The 25,785-nt window shown below is 35.4% G+C and overlaps 1 protein-coding gene across 2 annotated transcripts in view; it reads right to left on the bottom strand.

The window, feature by feature from the left end:
• LOC113873286 (callose synthase 9) overlaps positions 1 to 25,785 on the bottom strand; it is a 43,417-nt gene that overhangs the window by 5,568 nt on the left and 12,064 nt on the right. For both annotated transcript variants that reach the window (XM_027511337.1, XM_027511338.1), the window contains exons 14-48: positions 24,268 to 24,390; positions 23,985 to 24,087; positions 23,749 to 23,872; positions 23,420 to 23,609; positions 23,232 to 23,284; positions 23,025 to 23,085; positions 22,797 to 22,878; positions 22,660 to 22,709; positions 21,956 to 22,042; positions 21,706 to 21,791; positions 21,471 to 21,495; positions 21,178 to 21,272; positions 21,004 to 21,085; positions 19,213 to 19,373; positions 18,972 to 19,092; positions 17,784 to 17,881; positions 17,592 to 17,682; positions 17,354 to 17,514; positions 17,166 to 17,275; positions 10,987 to 11,121; positions 9,889 to 9,957; positions 9,635 to 9,812; positions 9,399 to 9,513; positions 8,836 to 8,955; positions 8,464 to 8,579; positions 8,287 to 8,370; positions 8,088 to 8,200; positions 7,200 to 7,252; positions 6,961 to 7,137; positions 6,201 to 6,248; positions 5,572 to 5,730; positions 4,907 to 5,020; positions 4,744 to 4,832; positions 2,010 to 2,168; positions 1,828 to 1,930 (exon numbers count right to left, since the gene is read on the bottom strand). In XM_027511337.1, the coding sequence (XP_027367138.1) occupies positions 1,828 to 1,930; positions 2,010 to 2,168; positions 4,744 to 4,832; positions 4,907 to 5,020; positions 5,572 to 5,730; positions 6,201 to 6,248; positions 6,961 to 7,137; positions 7,200 to 7,252; positions 8,088 to 8,200; positions 8,287 to 8,370; positions 8,464 to 8,579; positions 8,836 to 8,955; positions 9,399 to 9,513; positions 9,635 to 9,812; positions 9,889 to 9,957; positions 10,987 to 11,121; positions 17,166 to 17,275; positions 17,354 to 17,514; positions 17,592 to 17,682; positions 17,784 to 17,881; positions 18,972 to 19,092; positions 19,213 to 19,373; positions 21,004 to 21,085; positions 21,178 to 21,272; positions 21,471 to 21,495; positions 21,706 to 21,791; positions 21,956 to 22,042; positions 22,660 to 22,709; positions 22,797 to 22,878; positions 23,025 to 23,085; positions 23,232 to 23,284; positions 23,420 to 23,609; positions 23,749 to 23,872; positions 23,985 to 24,087; positions 24,268 to 24,390 (3,735 nt within the window). The remainder of the gene's footprint in view (positions 1 to 1,827; positions 1,931 to 2,009; positions 2,169 to 4,743; positions 4,833 to 4,906; positions 5,021 to 5,571; positions 5,731 to 6,200; positions 6,249 to 6,960; positions 7,138 to 7,199; positions 7,253 to 8,087; positions 8,201 to 8,286; positions 8,371 to 8,463; positions 8,580 to 8,835; positions 8,956 to 9,398; positions 9,514 to 9,634; positions 9,813 to 9,888; positions 9,958 to 10,986; positions 11,122 to 17,165; positions 17,276 to 17,353; positions 17,515 to 17,591; positions 17,683 to 17,783; positions 17,882 to 18,971; positions 19,093 to 19,212; positions 19,374 to 21,003; positions 21,086 to 21,177; positions 21,273 to 21,470; positions 21,496 to 21,705; positions 21,792 to 21,955; positions 22,043 to 22,659; positions 22,710 to 22,796; positions 22,879 to 23,024; positions 23,086 to 23,231; positions 23,285 to 23,419; positions 23,610 to 23,748; positions 23,873 to 23,984; positions 24,088 to 24,267; positions 24,391 to 25,785) is intronic.

Here is a 25,785-nt window from a genome sequence, read left to right as displayed (position 1 = left end):
TTGCAGGTCTGATAAGCTGTATCCTTTGAATGACAAAGATGGACATAGTTCACCATGTTGTAATAATTGTTCATTTCCTTCATTAATATATGTCACCCCAATCTTATATATTAAATCCATAATGTATCATAGCCCTAGCTCATGAGTTTATGAAAATAGTGAAGTTACATCTCCTTGAATTACTCACTACCCAGCCTATCATCTTGAGGGAGAGGGACTGTCTACTTCAAGGGTTAGCTTGATCTTATATGCAAATTAGTTATATAATCATAATAGCTTATCTAGCTGCAGTAGTTGTTTATTTCTTTCATCAATAAATATCTGCCACAATCTAACATCAAACCCATAGTGCACTGTAGTAGTCCTTGCTCATGCACACGAAAATAGAGAAGCGAATTTCTTTCAATAACCAGTACCCAACAGTATCTAGATGAAGAGGGGATGTCTACTTCAAGGATTAGGTTGATTTTACCTCTGCAAATCAATTATATTATATAACTAAACTCTTAAGCATGTTATATTCATGTCAGCCTCACTTAGTGGGATAGAGCTATTGTTGTTAGTTATATTCAAGTTATCCATTAATGATTTCTCAACTGAATTTAATAAAATTGCATATTCAGGAGGTTTTGACTCAATTTCAGCTGGCTGAAGAAAGCGTGACTAAAGGCTTTTGCTCATCACAGTAATAATACTTCCCATGCAGAACTGAATTTGAAGATAAATTTGAATTTAACAAGCAAACAAATAAATGATACACCAGAGATCAACCAAAGAGATTAAGCATATCCGCGAAGCTGTGCAGTCTGGCCGCATGTCAAAGGGAAACAAGTATGGGTAGTGCACCAGAGAAAATCCATATGGACAATCCTGTCCAACTACATATCTAAGGGCAGAGAAACGTCATATAAAAACACAGGCAATCTGCTCCAACATAGACACTACAGAACTGCTTATATAGCATACTGCAGAACAACTTTGGGATTAGGCTCCTCTTAAGCGGGGAGATATGTAAAATGAGAAAGTAAAGGTGACACTACCACAGATTTAAAGTTTGTTAAGTTGATAAGGAGCTTTAATTCAAATAAATGGTGGATTCATCCATTACTTTCTCACTATACATATTTCCTCAATTTAAAGGAGCCAAATCCACAATTTTTCCCTTCAAAAAAATATTAAAACAAATGAGAAACTACTCTAAATGGAAAGCACTGACCCAATGTTCACTAAGAACATTGGGTATCATTCTAAATGAAAGCACCAGTCCAGCAGCAAAAAATTAAATCGACCATTTCTTTAGAACTAGAATTCAATGGAGCAGTGAGGAGAATGTTCTGTTGGACGTGTGGACATACTGGACAAGGTAGGATTAGAAATGACAGTACCTATTGTACAAAAAATAATAGAATATGTCTTAGGTGTTTGGAGAAGGTGTAGAGAAGAACTATAGAAGCCCTCAGCAAGGAGTGTAGATCATATGTGGGGTAGCCCTATGATTAAAGATTGAAGGAGACAGAAAAATTATAGGCAAAACCATTAAGATGATTTAATGGTCAATGGTTTGTTTAAAGACGTGATTCACAACAAAACATGACAATCCACTACACCTAGTGGGAAAAGGCTTGGTTATTGTTTAGAACTAGAGCTGCAAATAGCACAAATTTCCAGATAAACAAAACCTATGGGGTACACAATTCTGTAAGATATCATTGTGCTCATCATATTTGAGATTTTATGGGAGCCAAGCAACAATTTATTGCCAGATAAGGATACAAAGAAATATCAAAGCAAGAAAAACATTTATGATTGAGGAAAAATATTATATACCAATTCTTCCTCCCACCAAGCTTCCCAGCTTTCTTCTCCCTTAACACCAATTCCACCACGGTAAAGTAGCCAATTGGTCCAATCTCGAAAGTCTTCTACCACCCTAAAATAACACCATAAGAGGGAAAATCGGTAAATACGAGATATAGAGCTGAAAGGAAAAAAAAAAAAAAAAAACTTACTTTTGCCACTCAAATCCAGACGGGTTGAATAAATATGGAGCAAACAACCAGGATAGAGCCATATACCAACTGCTAATACTTAAAAGAATATATGAGACTGCACCACCTTCATTATAGCCATAAGCAAGATATACTATCAACAGTAGCACAACCTCCAACCTGAAGACAAAATATAGGAATATAATTATTTGTAAGGTAAAGGGAAAATAAGGATGCAATCTAAATGAAAATAATTTCATAAATACTACATGGCACAATACGTGAGCTATCCTAATTCCTATAAAGTGAGAAGCATTAAAAGTAAAACACCTAAAAATTTTCTAAGACTGTCAACCAAAACTGTTTGAGTTCTCAAGCGTTTTATTATTCAATTAGAATAACAACAGTCAAATAAATTCATTTAGTTTTTTGTTAACCTTCGGTTAGAATGATATATGGATATACAGCTCTAGATTAATGAACCCAATAAGAACTCATCAGATTCCCAATTCAAAAAATCTCTACTAGAGGCACTAATGAGAAACAAAATATTGAGCTATGGCTTCAGCCACTTATGAACTTATCAGGCTCAAGAAGCTGCTCAAAGAACTGAGATTGGTGGAAGTTACACAAATTGCACTTAATTATGATAATCAAACAGTCTTACATATTACTTCAAATCTAGTATTTCATGAACAACCAAACATATTGAGATAAATTGTCGTTTTATTAAAGAGAATGTCTTTTTTGGAGATAGCAACACCTGTGTTTCGTTAATTCAAATGATCAATTAGCATATTTTCTTACAAAGTCTTTGATTGAGTGCTCCTCAAATTAATTATATATGTAACAAGTATGGTGTAATTTATATACTCCACAGCTTGGCTTGAGGAATTATTGAGAATCTTGTAATTATGTAACATCATGAAAATATAACAATAATTTAATTACGACATTGTAATCACATAATTGATATCAATTGTGTTTGTTAAGAAATTTGAACTTAACTTATTCTCAAAAGCTAGCTCTTAGGAAGAGGACTACTCTATCAATATCTTATAAAGAGTATTTTGTCTCTATTTCTATCCAATGTAAGACATCTTAACACACTTTTCACGCTAAAGACTAGACATTTGCATGAGTGGCCCAATAGAACCCAACATCTGTAGGTAGCCCAACATTTAAATTGGATAAGCTCCAATAGCATGTTAAGAAACTTTTGTCTAACTCCCAAAAACTAGCTTTTGGAAGAGATTTGTCCTAAACCCTATAAGGAGTATTATGTTTTTATTCTTAACCAATGTGAAACATCTTAATAGTATTTATTACTCTAATTATAAATAAATCTAATTCATTTACTTCTCTCATTCTTTTCTCAAACATAAATAAATATCAAGAAATAAAAAATAAGTGAGAGAAATGAAATGATCTTGTACTTAGAAATTTTATGCTACTTGAAATTTCTTAACAAAGGTTGGATGAATTGAGCAATGAATGTTGGAAAAAGACTGTATTGACAATAAGTAAATGATTTGAAATGTGAAAAACTGTTATGAATAGCTATAATAGATGTATTAGAATTAGGATTTATATTAGTATTATTATATCGGACTTGACCCATTAGGGTTACATATGTATCTTTATAAATATAAGGGTCTTTACACATTGTAAAATGTCCAATTCCAGCACACTAATCTGTTTCACTCTCTCTTAATTCTACATGATATCAGAGCCTTTTAGGATTCCTCCTTCGTCGCCATCGCTGCCGTCATAAAAAAAAAAAAAAAAACATCAGAAAAAGCCTCATACTAACAGAGATCTACTACTTGTATGCCTTTGATCCTCTCCAATTCTAGTCAATGCGGGACTTTGTTTGCACATCTCAACAATTCTTGTTATAACAAGTATAAACTTTTACTATATCTCCACATTAGTATGATATTGTACACTTTGAGCTTAAACCCTTATAGTTTTGTTTTTGGATATCAGCTAAAAAATCTCATACTAATGGAGATCTACCACACTTATATGTCCTTGATTCTCCTCAATTCCAGTCAATATGAGACTTTATTCGCACATCCTAACAATTTTTTCCTAGAACGAAATCATTTAACACCACACCATACTTTGGCCCTTGCCCTCTCCTGGAGGTCTACCCGCACTGGACCCTTCCAGAGGGATATGTGTTCATCACTGCACAGCTGGGGTTCACCATGCGCACCCACATCCACGTCGGGACGGTGCATACCCACATCTACGTAGTACTACTTAGAGATCCAGACTCTTATACCACTTGTTATAACAAGTATGGACTTTTATTATTGAAATAGACTGTTATTTTATTCGAGAAAAAGTTTAGCAAAAGCTTATATCCATCTCTCATGTTAGAACAAGTGATCAACTAATAAATGTGTCTACAAAAGCTTTAAATGGGACACATAACAATTATATTTGTAACAAGTCAGGCATGATTAATATCTATGCTCTAGCTTGAGGAAAAGTGTTATGAATAATTATAATAGACGTATTAAGATTAAAATTTATGTTAGTATTATAATAACGGACTTAGCTCAATAGAATTACATATATATCATTATAAATACAAGAGTTTACACATTATAGAACATCCAATTCCAGCACACTAATTTGTTTCTCTCTTTATGTTCTCTCTCTTAATTCTACAAAAACTTTAGGTAGTGTGATAATCACACCAGATATTCCCCTTATGAGTACTTAGAGAAACAACAAGCCTCACCCTTTAACAAAATGACTACGAGAGTAGAGTCTGTAATTCTCGGAAAATTTGATATGGCGGACAACAAACCCACGACCAGTTGCTTGATACTGTTGACAAATAAACATATTAACAGTTGAGAAGATAAATAAAGAAAAAGAAGGCACGGAGTAGGCAGACAAACCCTTGCACCACCATGAAGAATGGTCCGACCAAAATAATGTGTTTTTGTACCCAAGGAAAATGTGAAAAAGACAGAGCAGAGCTGGAACTGCATTGTGACAAAACTGACGATGGCCTGCAGAGAAATAAAGAAATAAACACAAATTAGAAGAAATTGAATAATTTTCTAATTATTGGCTTGCATGACACTTAATGTATAAAGTTCAAGACAGAACGAACAAACAAGTACTATCTTATCAATATTATTGAAACAATTGCCAAATGCCAGAAATTGTAGGATAGCACTCAAATAAGTTTACACAAGTTCATGAGGCCTTGCATTTAAAAACAAAATAGTAAAAGTAACAGTCAGATATAATGAATGGCAAAGAACAATTGTTGGGGAAAAAACCATAATGGAGATAAAAAAAAACAAAGCATTTGGTTCTTTAATCATGCCTTGGGAAACCAGCATAACAAGTTACTTTCTTATAAGAATAACAAATTTGATTGGGTACACCACCTTGTCTCACTCTCTCAAACTTGCAGAAGGGTGTGCAACTTGATTAAAGAAAGGGACACAAAGACATACACTTACCCTCAAGAAATTGATAGCATCAGACAACTTGTTCAACTGGATTTCTCCGTGATATCTACTAGGATAAAGAAAGGGACACATACACTTACCCTCAAAAAACCTTGTTCAAGAATGAAGCCCAAGATCATTGGCACAGCAGTGAAGACACCGATTTGAAAAAGGAATTGTGTATTCAAAGCAGCACTCAGGGCAGTGTTCTTAGTTATCCTAGCCCTTTCCTCAATGGTTTCACCAACACCAGATAGTGCCTGGAAACAGATTCCACTTGTGTTCATAAGTATAGAAATAATTGAAGCGATAACTAGTAAGTATTGATTTTTGTTGAACATACATAACTATACTAGCACTAGCAGTGTTCTTGTACTTATTATTACTTCATTACAAGCTGTCCACAACCTCCTAGTATAAATTGCCAATAACATGCAAACATAAAGGAAAAAATACTTTAAAATTGAGAGATTGATGCAAATAAACTGATAAAAACAAGGCAAAATTCCAGAAAATAACCAAACAAACCACCGATAACAATATAAAAAAAGTGAAATGAAACTGTCCAACTCAAGACTTAAAAAAGGCTTGATCTGGTGTGAACAATAAAATTTTGGAAATGAAATTTTGAACATCAGGAAAGATAATCTCAAACAGAGTATTATGACATTGACAGAACATAAAGCTTAAATAAACTACAAACATGAAAGTTTAACGAAATCCAACTTACCAAATATGTTTTCCCATAAAGAAAGGCATATACAGTCAGCACTGTTAACTGCAAGATAATGAATAAAAAAAAAAAAATCCTCAGCTGATGAAAAGCTAAAATATAAATATATACATGCTGATGATTCTAAAACTGTAAGGTCAGAAAATTTCATTCCATGAGATGGTTAGAATATGTCAGTGATGTGTCAAACAAGAAAACAGCTAATGCGAAGGCTTCATGCTTTGTCAAAACCCAAGTTTTGTATAGAACTATTCTCGGTAAGATCATTTTTAAGTTCTCATAGATCTTCCTCCTAACCCTTTAATTAGAAGATCATCCAATTGATCAATTTTCCTCAGAAGAGCCTCTGTCATTTTCCTTCACACAAAACATCCTCAAGAAAACTTCTGCCATCGCCTCAATAAGCCACTCCACCTAGCATTTCATATTTTCATTCCATGAAATTCACCACCATATAGCATCACCATTAATAGATAGTTTTTTTGAGGTTGATAGGCACTGCATGAACACAAGATGACTGAATTGTTTCATCATTTCATCCCCATAGATTCCCATTACTTTGTGAGATTTGTTCATGGAGGCTCTAAGGAGGGCTAGGACTGATTTCATCACTATGCTCTACTATGAGGGGTGTGTGCAAAGAGTGTAAAAAGAGTTCCATTGTTGTGTTGGGTTATAGTCTAGGCTCAATCTAGTACTTATTCATTCAATATTTCAATCAACAGCAGCAAATAATCATGACACATATATGGCATACCATGGTACAAAAGTAGTATCCAACTGTTGTAAAGTAAAAAGACATCATCCGGAAGAAATCAAAAAGTTGTCCAAGTCTGTATACATCACGACTGAGAACTTGTTCACCATTACCACCAGAAACCTTTCCTTCAAATAATGCAATCTGATTGAGCCCAACATCTCTTCCTTTACCAACCTGTAAATTTTACTATTAGAGCAGGATTTGTTGTTGAAGCATCATTAAATAGCGAGCTTCACCTGAATATATTCATGATGGGTAACATTTCCTTGACGTAAGGTTGAATTGAATCCTGTGTACAAAATAGTAGCAATGATTAAAGGGAAACTGTAGTAGAGATAAGCCAAAAAACATTCATGTGTCTAGTGTCTGTCTTGACACAAACATAATCAATCCTGACAACACGACTTCCAAGGAAAAACGTTTTGTTTCGTGAACGAGTAAAAATGTATGTTATATATAATGTATATTTCAACAAAATTTCACGCACAATTTCCAGTTCTGCTCCATTGTATTTATATTCGATTAACACATGACCTTAGCTGTATATAATTAGAATAGATTTCTAAAGTTTAGGGATAACAGAAAATCTCTATTGTGATTAATTAATTTCTGCTGCACAACACCCAACAAACAATGTGACCTTCGTCTTGTTCACCCATGCCAGACAAACAAAAAATCCTGACACCCCTCCATGAGTCAGTATACAAGATGCAACAGATCTTTGAACAATGGAAGTTGAAGGTGAGGGGACATCACAAGGAGCAATTATACCCATTTCCCTTTTTTAAAGGTGTCAGAGTTAGACCAACTAACTTTAAACCTTAAATTCTGCCTAATTTATAAATTACCATCACTACCAGCAATGTATTTAAACAACAGTATTTTATTTGCTGTGATAATATGACCATAATCACCGAGTATATTTATCTTGTAAAATAAGCATAAGATGAAAGGCTGTTCTTATTATAATAATTACGCTTTGAAATGTTTACAAAATAACATTGTAGCCAATAGATTCTATAAACAGTACAATGGTAGGATTGGTAGCTAAATTACTTCAATGCAGCATTGTTTTCCATCACCAGAACAGTCAAATTTCTATGAAGCAAAAGCAACAGCCATACCTGCATAGATATCTTCACTAATGTTTATAACACGGGAAGCCTTGCTGATACCACCACGGGTTATGTGGAATACTCTATCAAAAACATCAGGATGCCCATAGTGCATTCGGACCCTGAATAGATCACAATTGTTATATTTCAACCATATTTAGTTTGACTTTAGATAGAGATATCACTATTTAATGTACAATAAGCTTACTTCAATGGATTAGCTAAAACACGCTGGCCCAAAGTCACAAAACTAGTTTCTTGATTGGACATAAATGAGGCTAAAGATGAGACACTGCATACAGTAACAAAGAAGTTACTCAAAAATACGAACAGGGAATAATTAAGTCCAAAAAGGACACTATCAAAGGATTAAAGCCACACATACCTTCCAGTAAAGACATGTTCTCTAACACCAAGTATAGTAGGAGGACGAAGCCCATGATCAGAATGAAATTCTTCAAGAAGGTTCCTCATCTTCAGAGCTTCCTCAAAATAGTTATCCTATAATAAATTATACTAAGCATCAAAACTAAAGCAAGAACAAAGATATTATACACTATCAACTAAATAATGAAATAGCAAATTTTGAACAAAATTTATTTTGGGGATATGTAGTGGGTCAATGCCATGAAGATATCGAATTATACATTGCATGAGAGAATGGATTACAAATAGAAGGGGCATAAAGAGAGAATACAACACAAGTCCTTATCAATAATCACAAAGTCAATTAAAGACAGCTATTAAAAACTATCACCTGATTCATGTCAATTGTCTGGACTGCATTTCCACGGGTAAATATAACTGCATGATTTTGATTCTCAGGCTTCCCTTCACCAAGTTTGGGATTTCCAGGTAATTTCACCGAGTATATCTCCTGTGACATCAAAAAGCTTCAATAAAGGGAGTGAAAAATATCAAAAGCTATCTAATTCAGGAAAGGGAGGTGGAGCCATTAAAGAAAATATGTCAATCTATTTCAATAACAAAGGTAGAAAAAGTAAAAATAAAATAAATAGTTACTCTGAACCATAATTAAATGTTAATTCAGTCACTAAAATCTGTTAAAACAGATTATGAATGATACACAAGACTTGAAAACAACCCTAGCTTCTGAACCATAATTAAATGTAAGAAAATATATATATTGGATTATTATGCTAGAGAAAAAGCAATAAGCATTAAAAAAAAAAAAAGCAACTATACTACTACCAACATGCAATAAAGCTGGCCAGAAAGTTATACTGAAAATAGTAACCAGTGAACAGAATGTAGAAAATGCTCTAAGTTTATACAGAAGTACAAAAAAATGGCAGGCACCTTGTCTTTCCCATTGATATCAGCTTTCACAAGCTTTGAGTAGTATTCTGTGTTCACTCTTCCATCTTTCAAAGTTTCAACAACATCAATGAAGGCGACACGAAGTGCTTCATTTCTGAAAGCATAAATAATTGAAAAATTAGGTGCTGCTATAGACTTAAGCATTCAATAATTAAGAAAATCAATTAGCAAATAGCCAATACATGAAAGTTGATCCGTAAAATTGCTGAACCTACCTTTGCATAAGTAAAGCAATATCAGTAGCCTCAGGCTTTTGATCCTCTTTCTGCTTGCCATAAATTTGACATGTCACAACATAAGTGAACTTAAGATCTGCCTGGGCACGTGCCTCAGGGGATAAATCAAAGCCTTGAGTATCACCCACTTCATCAAAACCAACTGCCGCCTCCAAATCTAAATCACAAAACAAAAGACGAAGATTACAGCATAGAATTGTAATGAAAACCATGAAGGAGTTGTATGTTCTTACCTCCAGCTGTTGTTCTCTCCAAATAGGTCTGAAGCATAAGAGCTTTTCTATAATACATCATCCCCCGAACTGTGCATTTCAAACAACAAAGAACAGAAAATTACGGAAATAAAATTGTCCATGAAAAATTTCAGAGGATGCATTTTTGGTCGTTCAACATTATCTTTCCGACCATTGCATATATCTACACTTTTAATAAGAAGCAATCTATCCATCAACACCACTAAAACAATATTTTTTATTTCACTGACATAATCTACTTGTACTAATTTCTCAGTTCTGACTCATTATGCTAAATGCTTGCTATAACCATGACTGTTGCATGACACTAACCCATAATGAAACCAGAAAAAGCAGTGGCATTAGTTACAAAGAGCTTAGATCAATAAAAATACATTCTTGGGCAACCTTTGATATCTCCTAAGAATAGAAGTGACACAATCTAAAACCTAAACTAGGTAAGTAGGTATCTTACCCTCTATAACCCAGTGCAGTGAAATAGATTCTGTCCTTGGAATTCCATTCTTTATAATTATGTAAATTTCAGCAGTGTCCATATTTTAAACCTAAAAGGCTTTTTGCATTAGAGGGCATCATATGCAATATAATTAAGAAAACTAGACCTTGATCCTGCAGATCCAACTGGTGTAAATGGGAATCAGTCCATTAATCAAACGGAGCCATCTTATCAAACTGGTTGCTAAGCTGCTAAAGCAGGTATGAATAGTATGAACCAACGGTCATATCATGGCCATTTCATGCTTAATTATACTCGAGAAACGTCAGTAGTTGGGTACCAAATTGAGGTCTTTGGCAATGGCAAAAGGCATGTGTAAAAGCTTGAATACCCCAACTCAGTACCAACTACTGAAGGATAATTCATGCAGGATTTCTAATATAATTCTTTTAAAATAATTCAAAATTTCATCTAACTTTACTTTATATGATTCCATGTTATTTTATTAAATTAATATATGACATAACATGAAAATATATATAACCAGTAAACATGTTTGGACTAGCAAAAAAGAAGGCATACAGAAAAGCCACAGAAGAAAATCAAGCAAATCAGTGAAGAATCATACTGATGAACATTACCTGTTCTGGCCAATGTTTGCCCTCGATAAGAAGCCCAAAATCGCAGTTCAAGAACATCACTAGGACTATCATATAGCTCAGTCTCAGGAGCATTTTCATCGCGCCCAATTCTGGCAAGAAAGTTTTTCCACTCATCTGCATTGAATTATGAAACCCATCAATTAATGGATAATAATATAAAAAGTCATATACATGTATAGATAATTATGAATTGAGGAGGAAGCAGTGTAGATTATTTTATTACGGTGACACAGCCTGAAAGTAACCAAGAGCTCAAAACAACCACTGAAATCAGGCTTGCACGATCTCAATAATAATTTGGTTCAATTATGTGTTTGTACTTCTTAAGCATATTCAATAGCTTCCTTTTCTTTTATAAGTTTGTAATCAGGTTCATACATAATCTATTAAAATATACAAACATATTTGAACATTCCAAAAGAGCACAGGGACCAACAAATTAATTTAACAAAATTGTTTCAGACAACCCAATTATATTTTATTCCACAGCCCAGTGTCATGAATTAGAATGTAATAGGATTGCCCAATTATCAGAAATAAAGTAAATGAGTTGGCAAGATTATTAGCAACTAGCAATCAGGTCAACCTTTCTCAAACAATAACTAGTTTTATCCAGCAACACTGGAAAAAAACCAGTTTGGTCAGATTTCAACCCAAAAGTAAATAATTGGATCAGGCTAACATAAAAGTAAATGATTTCAACCCTTCTCAATATGAATTTAGCCCAAAGGTAATTGGCAAGGCTCTTCATTTAATTACTAATAAAATAAAAGCACAGAAGTATTTTGAGAAATTGACCTGCTCAACTATAGCCATAAATTAATTGGACAGATTGCGATTTTTGCAAGGAAATAAGCCATACACCTCAAGTTAAAATAAAGCCAAATTGATTAGTGTTGAGATATTGTTAAGATATTGTACAGATTTAGTGTAGATATTGTTAAGATATTGTACAGATTTAGTGTAGATTTATTCTATTTACAGATTTATTCCATTTATAGTGATAAATATGATTAGATGTAATTGCTGTTTTTTAGGAAGAATAGTATCTCGCATTGTATATATATTATAAGCCATTATGTACAGTGAGATATCAATCAGAAATATATTTTTATCATCTTTCTTCCAATTTGGTATCAGAGCTCCCGACCTGGGAGCCTGAACACCTTCCGCTGCATTCCAGCCTTCATTGCTGGACAATTTCTACAGCCTTAATTGTTGTCTCTTCCCTAACGCCTCTTTTTTTTTTTGTTTTCCCAATATTTCTTCCGTCGTATTCTCCCACACCCACCACTGTTACCGCTGCTGGCCAACTTTCTGGCCATTTTTTCTCCAACCTCTCTTTCATATCCGACCACCGCAGCATCACTCTGACCTACCTCCGGCCACCCTTTACCTATGGCAGAATCCGAAACACCTAAAATCACCCCTCAAACCACCACTAATGCTACCCATTCCACTTCAACTTCCTCTCCCAATCCACCTACACCTTTAAATCCTAATGACCTTCCTGTCCTACACCCTACCTATCACTTGAATGGGAAAAATTATTTGCAATGGGGTCAAATTATCCGGCGTACTCTCAAAGGTCGTCGAAAATTATCCCACATTGAGGGAAATCCTCCTACCAAGGAAGACCCTCACTTTGAGGCTTGGGATGATGAAGATTCTCTTATTATGACATGGCTGTGGAACTCTATGATACCCGATGTGAGTCGTAATTGTATGTTCCTATCCTCTTCTCGTGAGATTTGGGATGTCCTTCACCAGACTTTCTCTAAGAAGCAAGATATTGCTACTTGTTATGAGTTGAAGACGAAGATTTTCTCAATCAAGCAAGGAGCAATGACTATGACAGATTACTATGGGATTCTTACTGGTCTATGGGCTGAATTGGATCAATACCAGAATCTGCAGATGGAATGTAGCAAAGATGCTTCCATCCTGACAGATTTTGTTAACAGGGATAGGGTCTTTGAATTTCTCTCTGGCTTGAATCCAGAATATGACCCTATTCGGGTTCAGATTCTGGGTAAAGAGAAACTACCCTCATTGTCTGAAGTGTTTTACACTGTTCGAGGCGAGGAAAGTCGTAGAGCTGTTATGCTTGACGACAAACCCACGGCCGGATCCGCCTTGGTTGCAGGTAAGACAGCAAAATCAGGACCTTCTTCAACCTCTTTGAAGCCTTCCCGAGATAATCGTTGGTGTTCATATTGCAAGAAGCCTGGACACACTAAGGAGAATTGTTTTAGACTTCATGGCAAGGACAATGTTCTTAGTCGCATGGGAGGATTTCGAGGCTTGTCCCCTAGTCAGGCCAATCTGACTACCTCAGAAAATATCATCACATCAGAACATACACCAGTGGAGAATGAAGTTCCAGCCCTTAGTAAAGATGAGCTTGCCCACTTGAGAACTCTCCTCACCCCTCTTAGTAAGCCCTCTGGCTCTTGCTCTCTAACCTTGTCTGGTAAGAATTTCTATTCTCAATCTCTTAATGCTTCTAGTATTGTACCTGAGGATTTATGGATAATTGATTATGGTGCAACTGATCACATGACCTTTCACACCCCACATTTTATTTCTTACCATTCCACCTTAGGCACACGCCATATAACTGTAGCTGATGGTTCCCGTACCTCAGTTGCAGGCTCCGGTATTGTTTCCCTTCACCCTTTCCTACACTTACATAATGTGCTTCATGTCCCTCAGCTCTCCCATAACCTTATTTCTGTTCATAAACTTCTCAAAGACAATAATTGTGCAGTCATTTTTTTCCGTTCCCATTGTGTCTTTCAGGATCTTGCCACGGGAAGGACGATTGGAGTTGCCAAGGAAGCAGGAGGGTTATACTATCTCCTCAAGTTACAAGCTATAGGTGGTTCCAGTCAGAGGGTACTTTCTTCATGTCACCAAACAAGTTCAGAGTCTACAGTCTCTCAAATTTGGTTACAGCACAAGCGTCTTGGTCACCCGCCTTTTTCCCTACTTAGGTCTATGTTTCCATCATTGTTTGTCAACCAGTCAGTTGAGTCTTTTCATTGTGATGTTTGTCAATTTGCAAAACACCATCGTGTGTCATTTCCATCTAGTTCTAATAAATGTGACGAGCCTTTCACACTTATTCACTCTGATGTTTGGGGTCCTGCTTCTATTCCTAATATCTCTAGCACTAAATGGTTTGTTTCCTTTATTGATGATTGCACAAGAGTAACCTGGTTGTTTTTAATGAAAGATAAATCAGAAGTTTTTCAATTGTTTGTCCAATTTTATAATATGATTCAAACACAATTTAGCAAAACTATCAAACGTTTGCATTCTGATAATGGTAGGGAGTATGTGAATCAACAATTTTCTGATTTTGTTAAAAAGCATGGCATTATTCATGAATTTACATGTGTGGATACTCCACAACAAAATGGTGTGGCTGAGAGAAAAAATCGGCATTTATTAGAAGTCACTAGGGCCTTACTTTTTCAGATGTCTGTCCCTAATTCATATTGGGGTGAAGCTGTTTTAACTGCTACCTATTTAATTAATCGCATGCCTTCTCGTGTTCTTGGAAATATGAGCCCTGTGCAACTTATGTTATCCCATTTCCCCTCTGTTCCTATTATGCAAACTTTACAACCTCGAATCTTTGGGTGTGTGGTTTTTGTTCACGTGCATCGTCAACATCGTCATAAACTTGATCCCCGAGCTGTTAAGTGCATTTTCATAGGTTATGCTCCTGATAAAAAGGGATACAAATGTTTTCACCCATCCAGTCGTCGGTTCTTCACTTCCATGGATGTCACCTTTCATGAGACTGAGTCTTTCTTCCGTCCTCAGCTTCAGGGGGAGAGTCTTTCAGAAGCTGAATCATTTATCCCTGAGTCATTCCTATTTTTTCCTCCAACACAAGAGCCTTTACCTTTCACTAATACGCAAGAGCCATTACTTCCTACTAGAAACTCATCTGACTCTACCCAAGAATTGATACCCTCTACTCCACCACCTAAAGCAGCTACACCAACTTTGGTGTATCAAAGGAGAAGGAAACCTGAATCAAACCAACAGCAACTTCAAGAGTCTGAACCTATGGTAAGTATTGAAGGTACTAACTCTTTCATTCCTGACTTGGAAAATGATCCTTTGAATACTTGTGAGCCTAACCTAAATACTCTACCAATTGCAGTGAGAAAAGGAAAAAGGACTTGTGCCAAGTATCCTATTTCTCAATTTGTCTCCTCTAAACACCTTTCTTTGCAGCACCAGAGTTTCATTGCAGCCCTATCCAAATCCCAACCTCCGTACAAGAAGCATTGAAGGATGAGAATTGGGTTCAAGCTATGAATGAGGAGATGAGAGCATTAGAGAAGAATGGAACTTGGGAGATTGTTGAGAGACCTGATGGCAAAAGATCAGTTGGATGCAGGTGGATATATACAGTGAAATATCAATCTGATGGTTCATTAGATCGATATAAAGCAAGATTAGTCGCAAAGGGATATACACAGACATATGGGATTGACTATGAGGAGACGTTTGCCCCAGTAGCCAAGATGAACACAGTCAGAATCTTGCTCTCCCTTACTGCTCATTTTGGATGAGAGTTACATCAATTTGATGTAAAAAATGCTTTTTTACATGGAGACCTAGAGGAGGAGGTTTACATGGAGACTCCACCTAGTTATAACATCACTGGCGAGACAAACAAAGTGTGTAGGCTGAAAAAGGCATTGTATGGATTGAAACAATCCCCTCGCGCTTGGTTTGGAAGGTTCACGAAGACGATGACTTCATTGCGATACAAACAGAGTCAAGGAAATCATACCCTCTTCTTTAAACATACACTAGATGGAAAACTCACTATTTTATTAGTGTATGTTGACGACATTGTCATAACGGGTGATGATTTGGTTGAGCAGCAGCTTCTGAGGAAAAAATTAGCAGCTGAGTTTGAAATGAAAGATCTTGGGAAACTGAAGTATTTCCTCGGAATTGAAGTTGCCTACTCTAAACAAGGTATCTTCATTTCACAAAGGAAATACATCTTAGATCTTCTCAAAGAAACTGGAAAGCTTGGTTGCAAGGCTACTGGTGTTCCCATTGAGCAAAACCATCGAATAGGAAGTGATGAGGAAAGTCCTAAAGTTGATAAAAGACTATACCAGAGACTAGTAGGAAGATTGATATACCTAGCACATACTAGACCAGATTTGGCATATGCTGTTAGTATAGTCAGTCAATTTATGCATGATCCAAGGGTTAGACATATGCAGGCAGTTGATAGGATCCTACAGTATCTTAAGGCCACACCTGGAAGGGGATTGTTGTTTAAAAGGGGTGGAAGCCTATCCATGCAAATATACACCGATGCTGACTACGCAAGATCCCTTATTGATAGAAGATCAACATCAGGTTATTGCATGTTTCTTGGAGGGAATTTGGTGACTTGGAGAAGTAAAAAGCAAAATGTTGTTGCTAGATCAAGTGCTGAGGCAGAATTTCGGGCTATGGCACAAGGTGTTTGTGAATTGCTATGGATGAAGATCATACTAGATGACTTGAGAATAAAATATGAAGCTCCTATGAAGATGTTTTGTGATAACAAATCAGCAATCAGTATTGCTCATAATCCGGTCCAACATGACAGAACTAAGCATGTTGAAATTGACCGACACTTCATCAAAGAGAAGTTGGACAGCGGATTAATAGCCACAACACATGTTCCTTCAGGGCTCCAACTGGCAGACATGTTAACTAAAGGACTTCCCATGGAACGGTTTCAAGAACTTACATGCAAGCTGGGAATGATAGATATCCATTCACCAGCTTGAGGGGGAGTGTTGAGATATTGTTAAGATATTGTACAGATTTAGTGTAGATATTGTTAAGATATTGTACAGATTTAGTGTAGATTTATTCTATTTACAGATTTATTCCATTTATAGTGATAGATATGATTAGATGTAATTGCTGTTTTTTAGGAAGAATAGTATCTCGCATTGTATATATATTATAAGCCATTATGTACAGTGAGATATCAATCAGAAATATATTTTTATCATCTTTCTTCCAATTATTAGTTTCAAGTAAGCCACATTAAAATCCATAGGCCATCCAGTTATAATCCTATATTCTGATTGGAGCAAAAAAAAAGTAAAAATTACCGGGATATATCTTCTGAAGGTAGAACAAAATTGAAATGCCATCTTCATTTTTCTTTAGGAGTTCGGCCATGCTATAAAGCACAATCTCAGAATAATAAGGGGTGAAAACACTGCACAAACAAGAAGATAAGATAAAGATAAGAACAGAAACAACAACAGAAAATTTTCTTCCAAGAGAAAAAATTAACCTAAAGGATAACATCTCTCGAACTGGCTTTGCACGAGGCATCTTCATAAAAAGGGAATTTGTGAAAAACTCCAGCCGTCGCCTGGCCTCAAGATTTTTAGGAATGCTTGAGGCAGACTCTTTGATAGTCAGCAGCGAATACAATCTTTTGACTTGCAGTTTCTGCAAACACTCAATAGTTAGAAATTCATAGGCAAGTTAGAGGCACACGAATACAGAAAAATATCATTAGCTCATACCAGATCTGCATTCTTGGGCCATTTCAAATTTTCAAACAAGTGTCCTTCATCCCGAGCTTTGGTTAGTAAACTCCATGTATCATAATTTTCCCTAGATAAAGGAAATAAAGATAATCAATCTTAATCCCTAATCCAAGTAAGCAGGAAGACTAAAAAAGTCAATGTAAGCCAACAACAGCAAGCGTGACAAACCTCAGATTTATAGAAAGCACATCATGTCGCACAACATCATACAGATCTTGAACAGCCCTAACAGCACCCCTTTTCAGTTCAGGTGTTTCAGACTCTTTCTGTCAACAAAATAATAAGTTCATACTTCAACAGCTAGTAAAAATTCAATATATTTAAGCAACAAATTGATAAGCATAAGCCAAATTCATCTACAGGAACAAATCGATCAAGCAAACTCATCAGCAGCAACTAAAGCCTTATCCCACCAGGTGGGATAGGTGACATTGAAACGCAATCCAGGATTCCTAGCTTCTTTTCATAAACAGTAAACACAATGTGTTACTACTAAAAGTAACTTCTAACTAAAAAAAACAATTCAACTAATATAACTCGCAGAAAAAATTGCATGAGACAACTTTTGTAATTGAAGTACAAAACAGTAGCACAATTAAGGGGGGATAAAGATATTTTCTAAAACTGACAAACTAAAAGCAAAAAGAGAACTACTCAGTCGAAAAGATGCAACATACTGTCAAATCCTTAAAATTCACAAATGTTATTTCCCACGAAACAACCATAAGCATAGCACAAGATAGAATTCATAAAATTATCACAAAATATTATAGGAGATCCAACTAAATTAACCAATAAACATAAGAACCGCAAACATATTTGTCTCTTTTCAGCCTCCCAATTTATCAAGTGGATCATTAACTAATATTTTTCCAACAATGCGTGTACATAAATATAGTTAGAAATCTTCCCAGGTTTATAAAACCAAAGATTGCAAACAAGTAGTTCCAAAGAAAAATATTCAAATAAGGTTGCAAAACAAAGTATAATTGTTTCTTCACTCTCATCCCAGATACACATCAAACAAAGGATTGTACGGGGCCAGCAAAGCTGGATTTGTGCTTAACAATGAATGATTGAAAATATTAGGAATAGGACCTAGCCTATGCATTCATGTAAAAATTCAAGTTTTCATTCATTTCAATTAGCCATTTCTTTTAAATTTTTTGAAAGGCTAGACTAAAAATATCAAGACAAGAAGTTTGTCATCTCACACTCCACAATCAGTCACCTTCACAATTTACAAATATTCACCAAAGGTGTTACAAGGATAATTCATTAGAAAGAAGAAAACAAAACAAGGAAAGAACAGGGAGTATACACCAAACTTAAGAGTTTATAAGAATAAATACAAACCAGTATCCCCATCAGCGCGGTTACCCTTGATATCACAAGAGCCAACTTACTTAGTTGGAAGTCTACATGAATATTCCTCTTTGTGATAATAGCATTAATATCATCATATATCCTTTCAACCCTGGTATTACGGAAACAATTGCATATAAATGACAAGTAGGAAACCAAAAATCCATAACTTAGGCTTATCACAGAAAGGAAACACAGTTCAATGCATTTCAATGTCATAACTAATACTTACCACTTCCTCCCCACATCATCTAATATCTCTGTCAAAATGAGTTTAATAGCATAGTAACACTCCTGAACAGCATACATCATATAGTCATCTCGGGAAATTCTATCCCAAAGCTCAACTTGAGCATCTTTACTCTCAACAGCAATGTCCCTAGCCAAAAATATCTACACAATCATGCAAAAGAATTAATCAATCAATCTTAATAAAAAGAAAACACAGGAGCATGAACTCTGCTAACAAGAAAAGCAACATAAATACACATGCAAACCAATTTGTGATAAGATGCATAAAACCTAGAAATCAAAACCACCTACCATAAGTATAACCTAGAAATTAAAACCATATTCTTGATTCATACTGTACAATTTAACTATATTCTTAAAAGCATCAATTCATATCATCAATATAAATATGGGATTGCATGAATTGTGGCTAGAGTTGAGGGATGTTTCGACTTCCTTGCATATCAGCCAGCTAATGCCCACATAAGGGGGAGTCTTGTATGACCCAAATGGGGAAATTTGCCATTATTCATAAAACTTATAGAAATATCCACAATAGCCTAAATATTTAACCTGAGTCCCTTATATGATGACAACATTCATTTTGAGCCCACTTTTATGAGGATTGAGTTCTCTAGCATAGTTGTTAATCTGGATTGTGGCAAATAGCAAACGCTATAGTGGAATATAGCAGGATGACCGCTATTTAAAAATTTATAATATGCATATACATAGAGTGATCAGTGAACAAGAAAAAAGCAGAAAAATAGAACTTTATCTCCTTCAGCTAACAAAACAAAGCTTGAAGCAAGAGTGATAAGTAAACAGAAAAACAGAGTTTTATCTCCTTCAGCAAACAAAACAGAGCTTGAGCAAGAGTGATCAGTGAACGGGAAAACAAAGGAGACCCCAGAAAAGCTGATTTCTCCGGTGAAATGGAATGGGTGAGCCGGTGAAGAGGGGAGAAACTGCTATGTTGAGGCCCCAACTTTTTGTGCAGAGAGGCAGTGTGTGGGAAAGATGAAATCAATATATTTGTTTTATAAAGGGTAAATGACCTTTCTACCCTTAAAAATAATTGAAACGCTGTTTTAGAAAAATCAGAATAGGGTTTCTTGCTTTCCCAATTTGGCGCAATCACACACGCAAACTCCTCCTTTTTCTGGCCACAGACCCCTGCAATCACCACCACATGACAAATGCCCTGCAATGTGGTGGCAGTGGCGGCCGACAGCTGCACTGTGCTGGAATGACAGCGCCACTATAGCGTACTATTAACAACTATGTTTTCTACAAACCAAGTCTTTAAAAATGTGTCACTTGTAAGTTGTAAATAATATAGAATACCTCAAGTTGTTACTGCAGCAAGCATCTAAGTATACTCTATGGCATCAACATAATGTTGTTAAAATTGAGGTTTTGAAACAACTAGAAAATTATTGTAGGGTTTAAGAAAGGAAGAAGAAAAAGAGAGAGCAGGGATTCATAATAAGATACTAAATTGCTGTCGTATATTATTATGATGTGATGCAAAAAACAAATCATTAAACCCTACTAATGTTAGTTCTAGACTCCTATTATTAATCACATAAAAATATAATATTAAACCAAGAAACTACTCCTAAGTTATCCTTTGAGATACTTCGGATATAATAAAGAAATTAAGTCATATATTAGGACTAAGTACTCTAACCATAAACATTAAATTTGAACAATATCAGTGTACTAAAGTCAAGACTAGAAAAAATGACCTTTTAATTCATGACAACCGTGATTAAAATATCTAAACTACCTTGCTTGCAAGTAGAAAAAGTGGCCATTGAACCAAAGGAAGATCCCCAGAATTTCTAGGCATCAAAAGCAACTCCATTTCACTGTAAGAAAGGTCAACAGACCATGAAGGTAATAAATAAGGAAAGAAAAAAGATAAAGAGAAGAGAAATATATAGCAGCTTCCATGACTAACAAGTTAGTTATATAATCTTCCTCCCTTAGATTTCTTATGATCTCGTTCCAAAAGGGGGCAAACCGAGCAGCATCAACCTTGTTCTTCTCTATTACCTTCAGATGAAGAGTAATTTTATGAGTGATATTTCCCAAACTTCAAGAGAGGTTCAGCACACAAGACAACTGTACTGTAACCTTCCATCAACATAAGTTTCTTATTTGAGAGTTAGTAGTAGTGCACAGGAATGACGAGAACAATCGTATTAATTTAAACTAAATTATTTCTTTCTTTATGCATAGGAAAACACTGACCTGAACAGAAGACTGGCCGGAACTCCTGAAAATAAATAAATAAATAAATATTGAGGAAACCATATAAGCTAATACAGATGACACCACAATTCAAGGGGAAAGCTGAAAGAAGAGAGGATTTATTCTCAGATAGCTATAATAGAGATAGGAGACACACAGAGACAGCTATATACCAAATGAAGAATGAAAATCACAAAAAAAAAGAGGAGAAAAAAGCAGATTTCGTAGGTAGCACCTATTGGGTAGAGGAACATGAAGTGTGTCCATAAAAGCTCCAGGAAATTGCTCAAAAAGTTTGTGCAGTGCTTCCAATGACCTAATCTGGTGACCAGATACAGGCACAAAAATAATTATACCAACCGGTTTAATATATAAAATGTACAGGATAAGACTAGAAGCAGGTATAAGATATCAACAATAACACAGCATATTATCAAAAGTATTTACAATTGGTCAATCACCACAACTTACAAAATACAACATACCTCTCCCAGGCGATCTCTTGCCCCCAGCAAGAATCCCCACACAGCCGATAGAAGTGTGTAAAACACGTAAATATCTAGAAGATAAATCTGAAAGAATGGGAATTAGCAAATCGAAAATAGCAACCAAAGCACAAAAAAAGGGAAGGGAACTGCAAGGGGGGGATTCAATTTAACATAACAATTAAATAGAAGCTAACAGTAATAAATTACAGAATAGGAAGCAGAGTTTTTAAGAAATTAGTGCACAGCCAGAAATATGACACCTTTCTATTCATGATAAATCCCTCAGTATTAAAAATGTTCCAAATGAGGATCAGTTCAGCACCTCTTGAAGATAAAATATTTCTTTAAATTATAAGAACTAAGTGTATGTTTCGGTTAGTTTTTTTCCCCAAAAAATCATTTTTAAACTGCTTAAGGAAAAGCTTTTGGCTGAAAAGCTTCTTTTGAATGCAAATAAAGCTAATCTGAACATACTATAAGACAGCATAACCGAAACTTGGTTCCAGAAATATCAAACAAGCATTACCAAGCAGAGATATTAAATTAATAACAAACATGCCACTTCTCACCAAATTTTAAGAACTTCTTGAAAGACATTTTTCCCCATGAGATAAGAAAACTCATCAGAAAGAAAGATAAACAGAACAAGATATCAAGAGGGGGAGAGGAGGGGGGGAAACAAACAACAGCAGTCTACTTACAGCAACCACAGGAGCCCATACACTAACAACTGTCAAAGCATTATGATTATCTGCAACGATAAAGGCACTTTAATAATAAATAATATAAACGAAAAAACAACAAAAACATAGTCACAACCAATCACACCAGCGCTTACTTTTAGAGACGAAATCATGCCAAGTGTAAGTGATATTATTTTCTTTTATAATATCCCTGGTTGGTCCCACCAGAGGCTTGATCTGCAAACCACAAATGTAAGAATCAAGCATGAATGAAAAAGGCACAACATTATATGTACACTCATACACCCACACATATCAACAAACGACAGATAATTCATGTGAATCTATGAACCAAGAAAACGGATAATGTATGTGTCACTAACCTGAAGAAAGTAAGCAAACGAAAATTTTCCACTCAAAACAACAAGCCAAAACAGCATATACCTGAGAGAAGGAGCAAGGTAACATCAACCTTCTTGTCAGATTAGATGCAGAACACAAATCATTCTAATGTCATCAATCTTTAAAATGTAGAAGGTGGGGAAGCAAGAATCTTGCTTTTAAAAAAAAAGACATGATCAAGTGCATACTTAATGAAATCTGAACTCCTTTCATACATTCCCCGTCCAACATAATGCCGTTCCTTCATGAGTCACCAGAAAACAACAATCACAACAAAACCATCTGACAGCATAATTTCGCAAGAGACTGAGTAAACAAAATAAACTGAACCAATATAATAATAAGCAACAGCTAATGCAGCTGGAGACATTAAAACCTGGCGCATCCACTTCACAAAGCGGATTAAAGGCCAACGATCACATTGATTTGTTAGCTGATGACATGCTGGTATTCGCATGAGGGAACTAATGAACAATTGGACCCCAGCATAAATCCCTATAACAATCACATACAATCTGTAAACAACCGAGTTTGCATTTCTTTTACTCTCTTCCTGGAGTGCTTTCCTGCAGTCATGCACAAACAGCTGGAAATGTAAAATCACTAAACACAAAACTAAAAAAATCAAAACAAATAGAGAGAAGGATGAGGATCTGGGTATATAAGAAATAAGAATAAAATTGTTGTAATTGAAGGCAAACATACACATAAAGGAAAGTTATGAAAACTGAAGCAAGGCTGAACCAAAGAAAACGTAAAAAAATTCGTGAGACAGCAAAGCGTCTTGTTGTTGAATATGCACCATACATCATGAAAATGTCCAAGACACCTAAAAAAGAAACAAAAATTTGAAAAGTTTGTCATTTTGGAACAAATTGAATCTAATAACAAATTACAAATATAAGAAGAAAGATAAGTAACTTAAAATAAATAATACATACTCTCAAAAAATTTCATCACAACAAATGTAGGTCCAACACTAAGAACCTCGCGCAAAGTCTTTGCATTAAGATTTCCATTATTGAATGCAATGATTGTTAGACCCTTAAAATTGACAATCAAAAGAAAATCATCATGATATAAAAATAAGTACCAGATGGACCATGAAACTAAATCCCAGTTAGGAAATACAGAAATTCAGTGCTATAAACAGCAGATGAGAAAGGCTGAGGCAAGCTTTTGCAAAAAGGTCAAGACTAAATAAGAATAAAAGCACGGACAGACCTGGAACATCATGAAAAGAAATATCCACAATCTGTGGAAGCTATGATAAAGATGAAAAAAGGTTCGATGCTCCACAAAAGATGTTTTTCCCTGATGCCGACTTCTGCCAGATATAAGTATTTTCTGCATTGTATGATAAAGAATAAATACGTAAACAAGGACATCAACCAAAAAAGTATATCAAATTAAGATAATCATCAGTTTATAAATAACTCAAAAAGATATGAAGTTCCACCATATGTGATACCGTCATCTATTTAAGTTAAACTATCTCCAAAGCTGATCCACCTAGTGAAATAAGATTCACTAAGGCTTAATTGATGTTGTATCTTCAGAGCCAATCAAATATTTCTATTATGCATGTTTTCTCAACCACTTACCATGAAATATTAGCTCTTTTATGACCTTAACCCAAACTCCAGAAATGAATTAGTCCATTCCTATCATGCAGTGTTATTAAAAAAAGGCCATGGCAGCCCCATGGCAGATGTCGCTGGCAGTTTCCACCCAAATTGCCACAACCATGGTAGAAAGTGACAGGTTTACAATGGCAGCGCCACGGCAGCTGTTACTCACCTAGAGGAAATGAGGATGTTCAGGAAAAAAGACAAGTTGTGCCACTGACCCAACCTAGTGCAAAGTGACCCGCAAACTCAAAACCCTAAAAATTCTTTTCTTCCTTTCCCGCAACTCGCATCTCTCTCTTTATTCCAACATCTCTCTCTTCTTCATCCTCAACATCTTCATTCTGTCTTGGACACTAGCAGTGGAAATTATGGGTTTTTGCATGTGTCTTACTGCTATTGTGAGATTTTTCAGAAACCCAAAAATGTCCTAAAATTTTAACATTGTAGAACCATGTATTGGGGGTATTTTGGGATTTTGGTTCAAAACTAAAAAAGGCTTTAAATGGGTTTAAAAAAACGATCCTGCCTCCCTGCATTTTTGCCCTCTATTTTCTCTGACCTATTGTGTGACCCATCCACCCATCACTCCCCTGAGTTGCTGGTGTTTTCCAGCCAATTTCTGGTGTTTTTGACAAACTATTTTTCTTTAACCGTAATTCTGCACTTTCTGCCATGCTTTGTTTTTCTTTGTATAGCTATTGTTCGGCAAGTTGTTCTCCTCTCATTGTCCTTCTCTTTTTTTGGTTCTTAGCTGCCAAGTGCTCTGTTTTGCTATACGTTTCCAGCTATTTTGTTCTTTTATTTACTTATTTATTTTGTCTAAGACTCTCCTTATTCAGTTCTAATTTTCTTTGGTTTTCAATGTTGTTACTTTAAAGGCATAGAGATAGAGGCTTAAATTTGTTTATTTCCTTGACTTTTATTGTTATATACTTATATATACTTGCATTTATTGTCTACTCCTCGTTATTTCAGTTTGCCTTGACATTCCTTCTTCTTCTTTTTTTCTCCCTCAAACCATTTTTCCCTCTTGGTTTTATATCACATTCTGCAGGATTTTTTTATATATTTTATGGATATAATATATATAGTATTTTATGCAGCCATGGCA

Source organism: Abrus precatorius, unplaced genomic scaffold (genome assembly GCF_003935025.1).
Source record: "Abrus precatorius isolate BTA unplaced genomic scaffold, Abrus_2018 Scaffold7, whole genome shotgun sequence".
NCBI lineage: Eukaryota > Viridiplantae > Streptophyta > Magnoliopsida > Fabales > Fabaceae > Abrus > Abrus precatorius.
The sequence above is the reverse complement of the archived record's forward strand: the minus strand, read 5'-3'. Positions and strand labels throughout refer to the sequence as shown.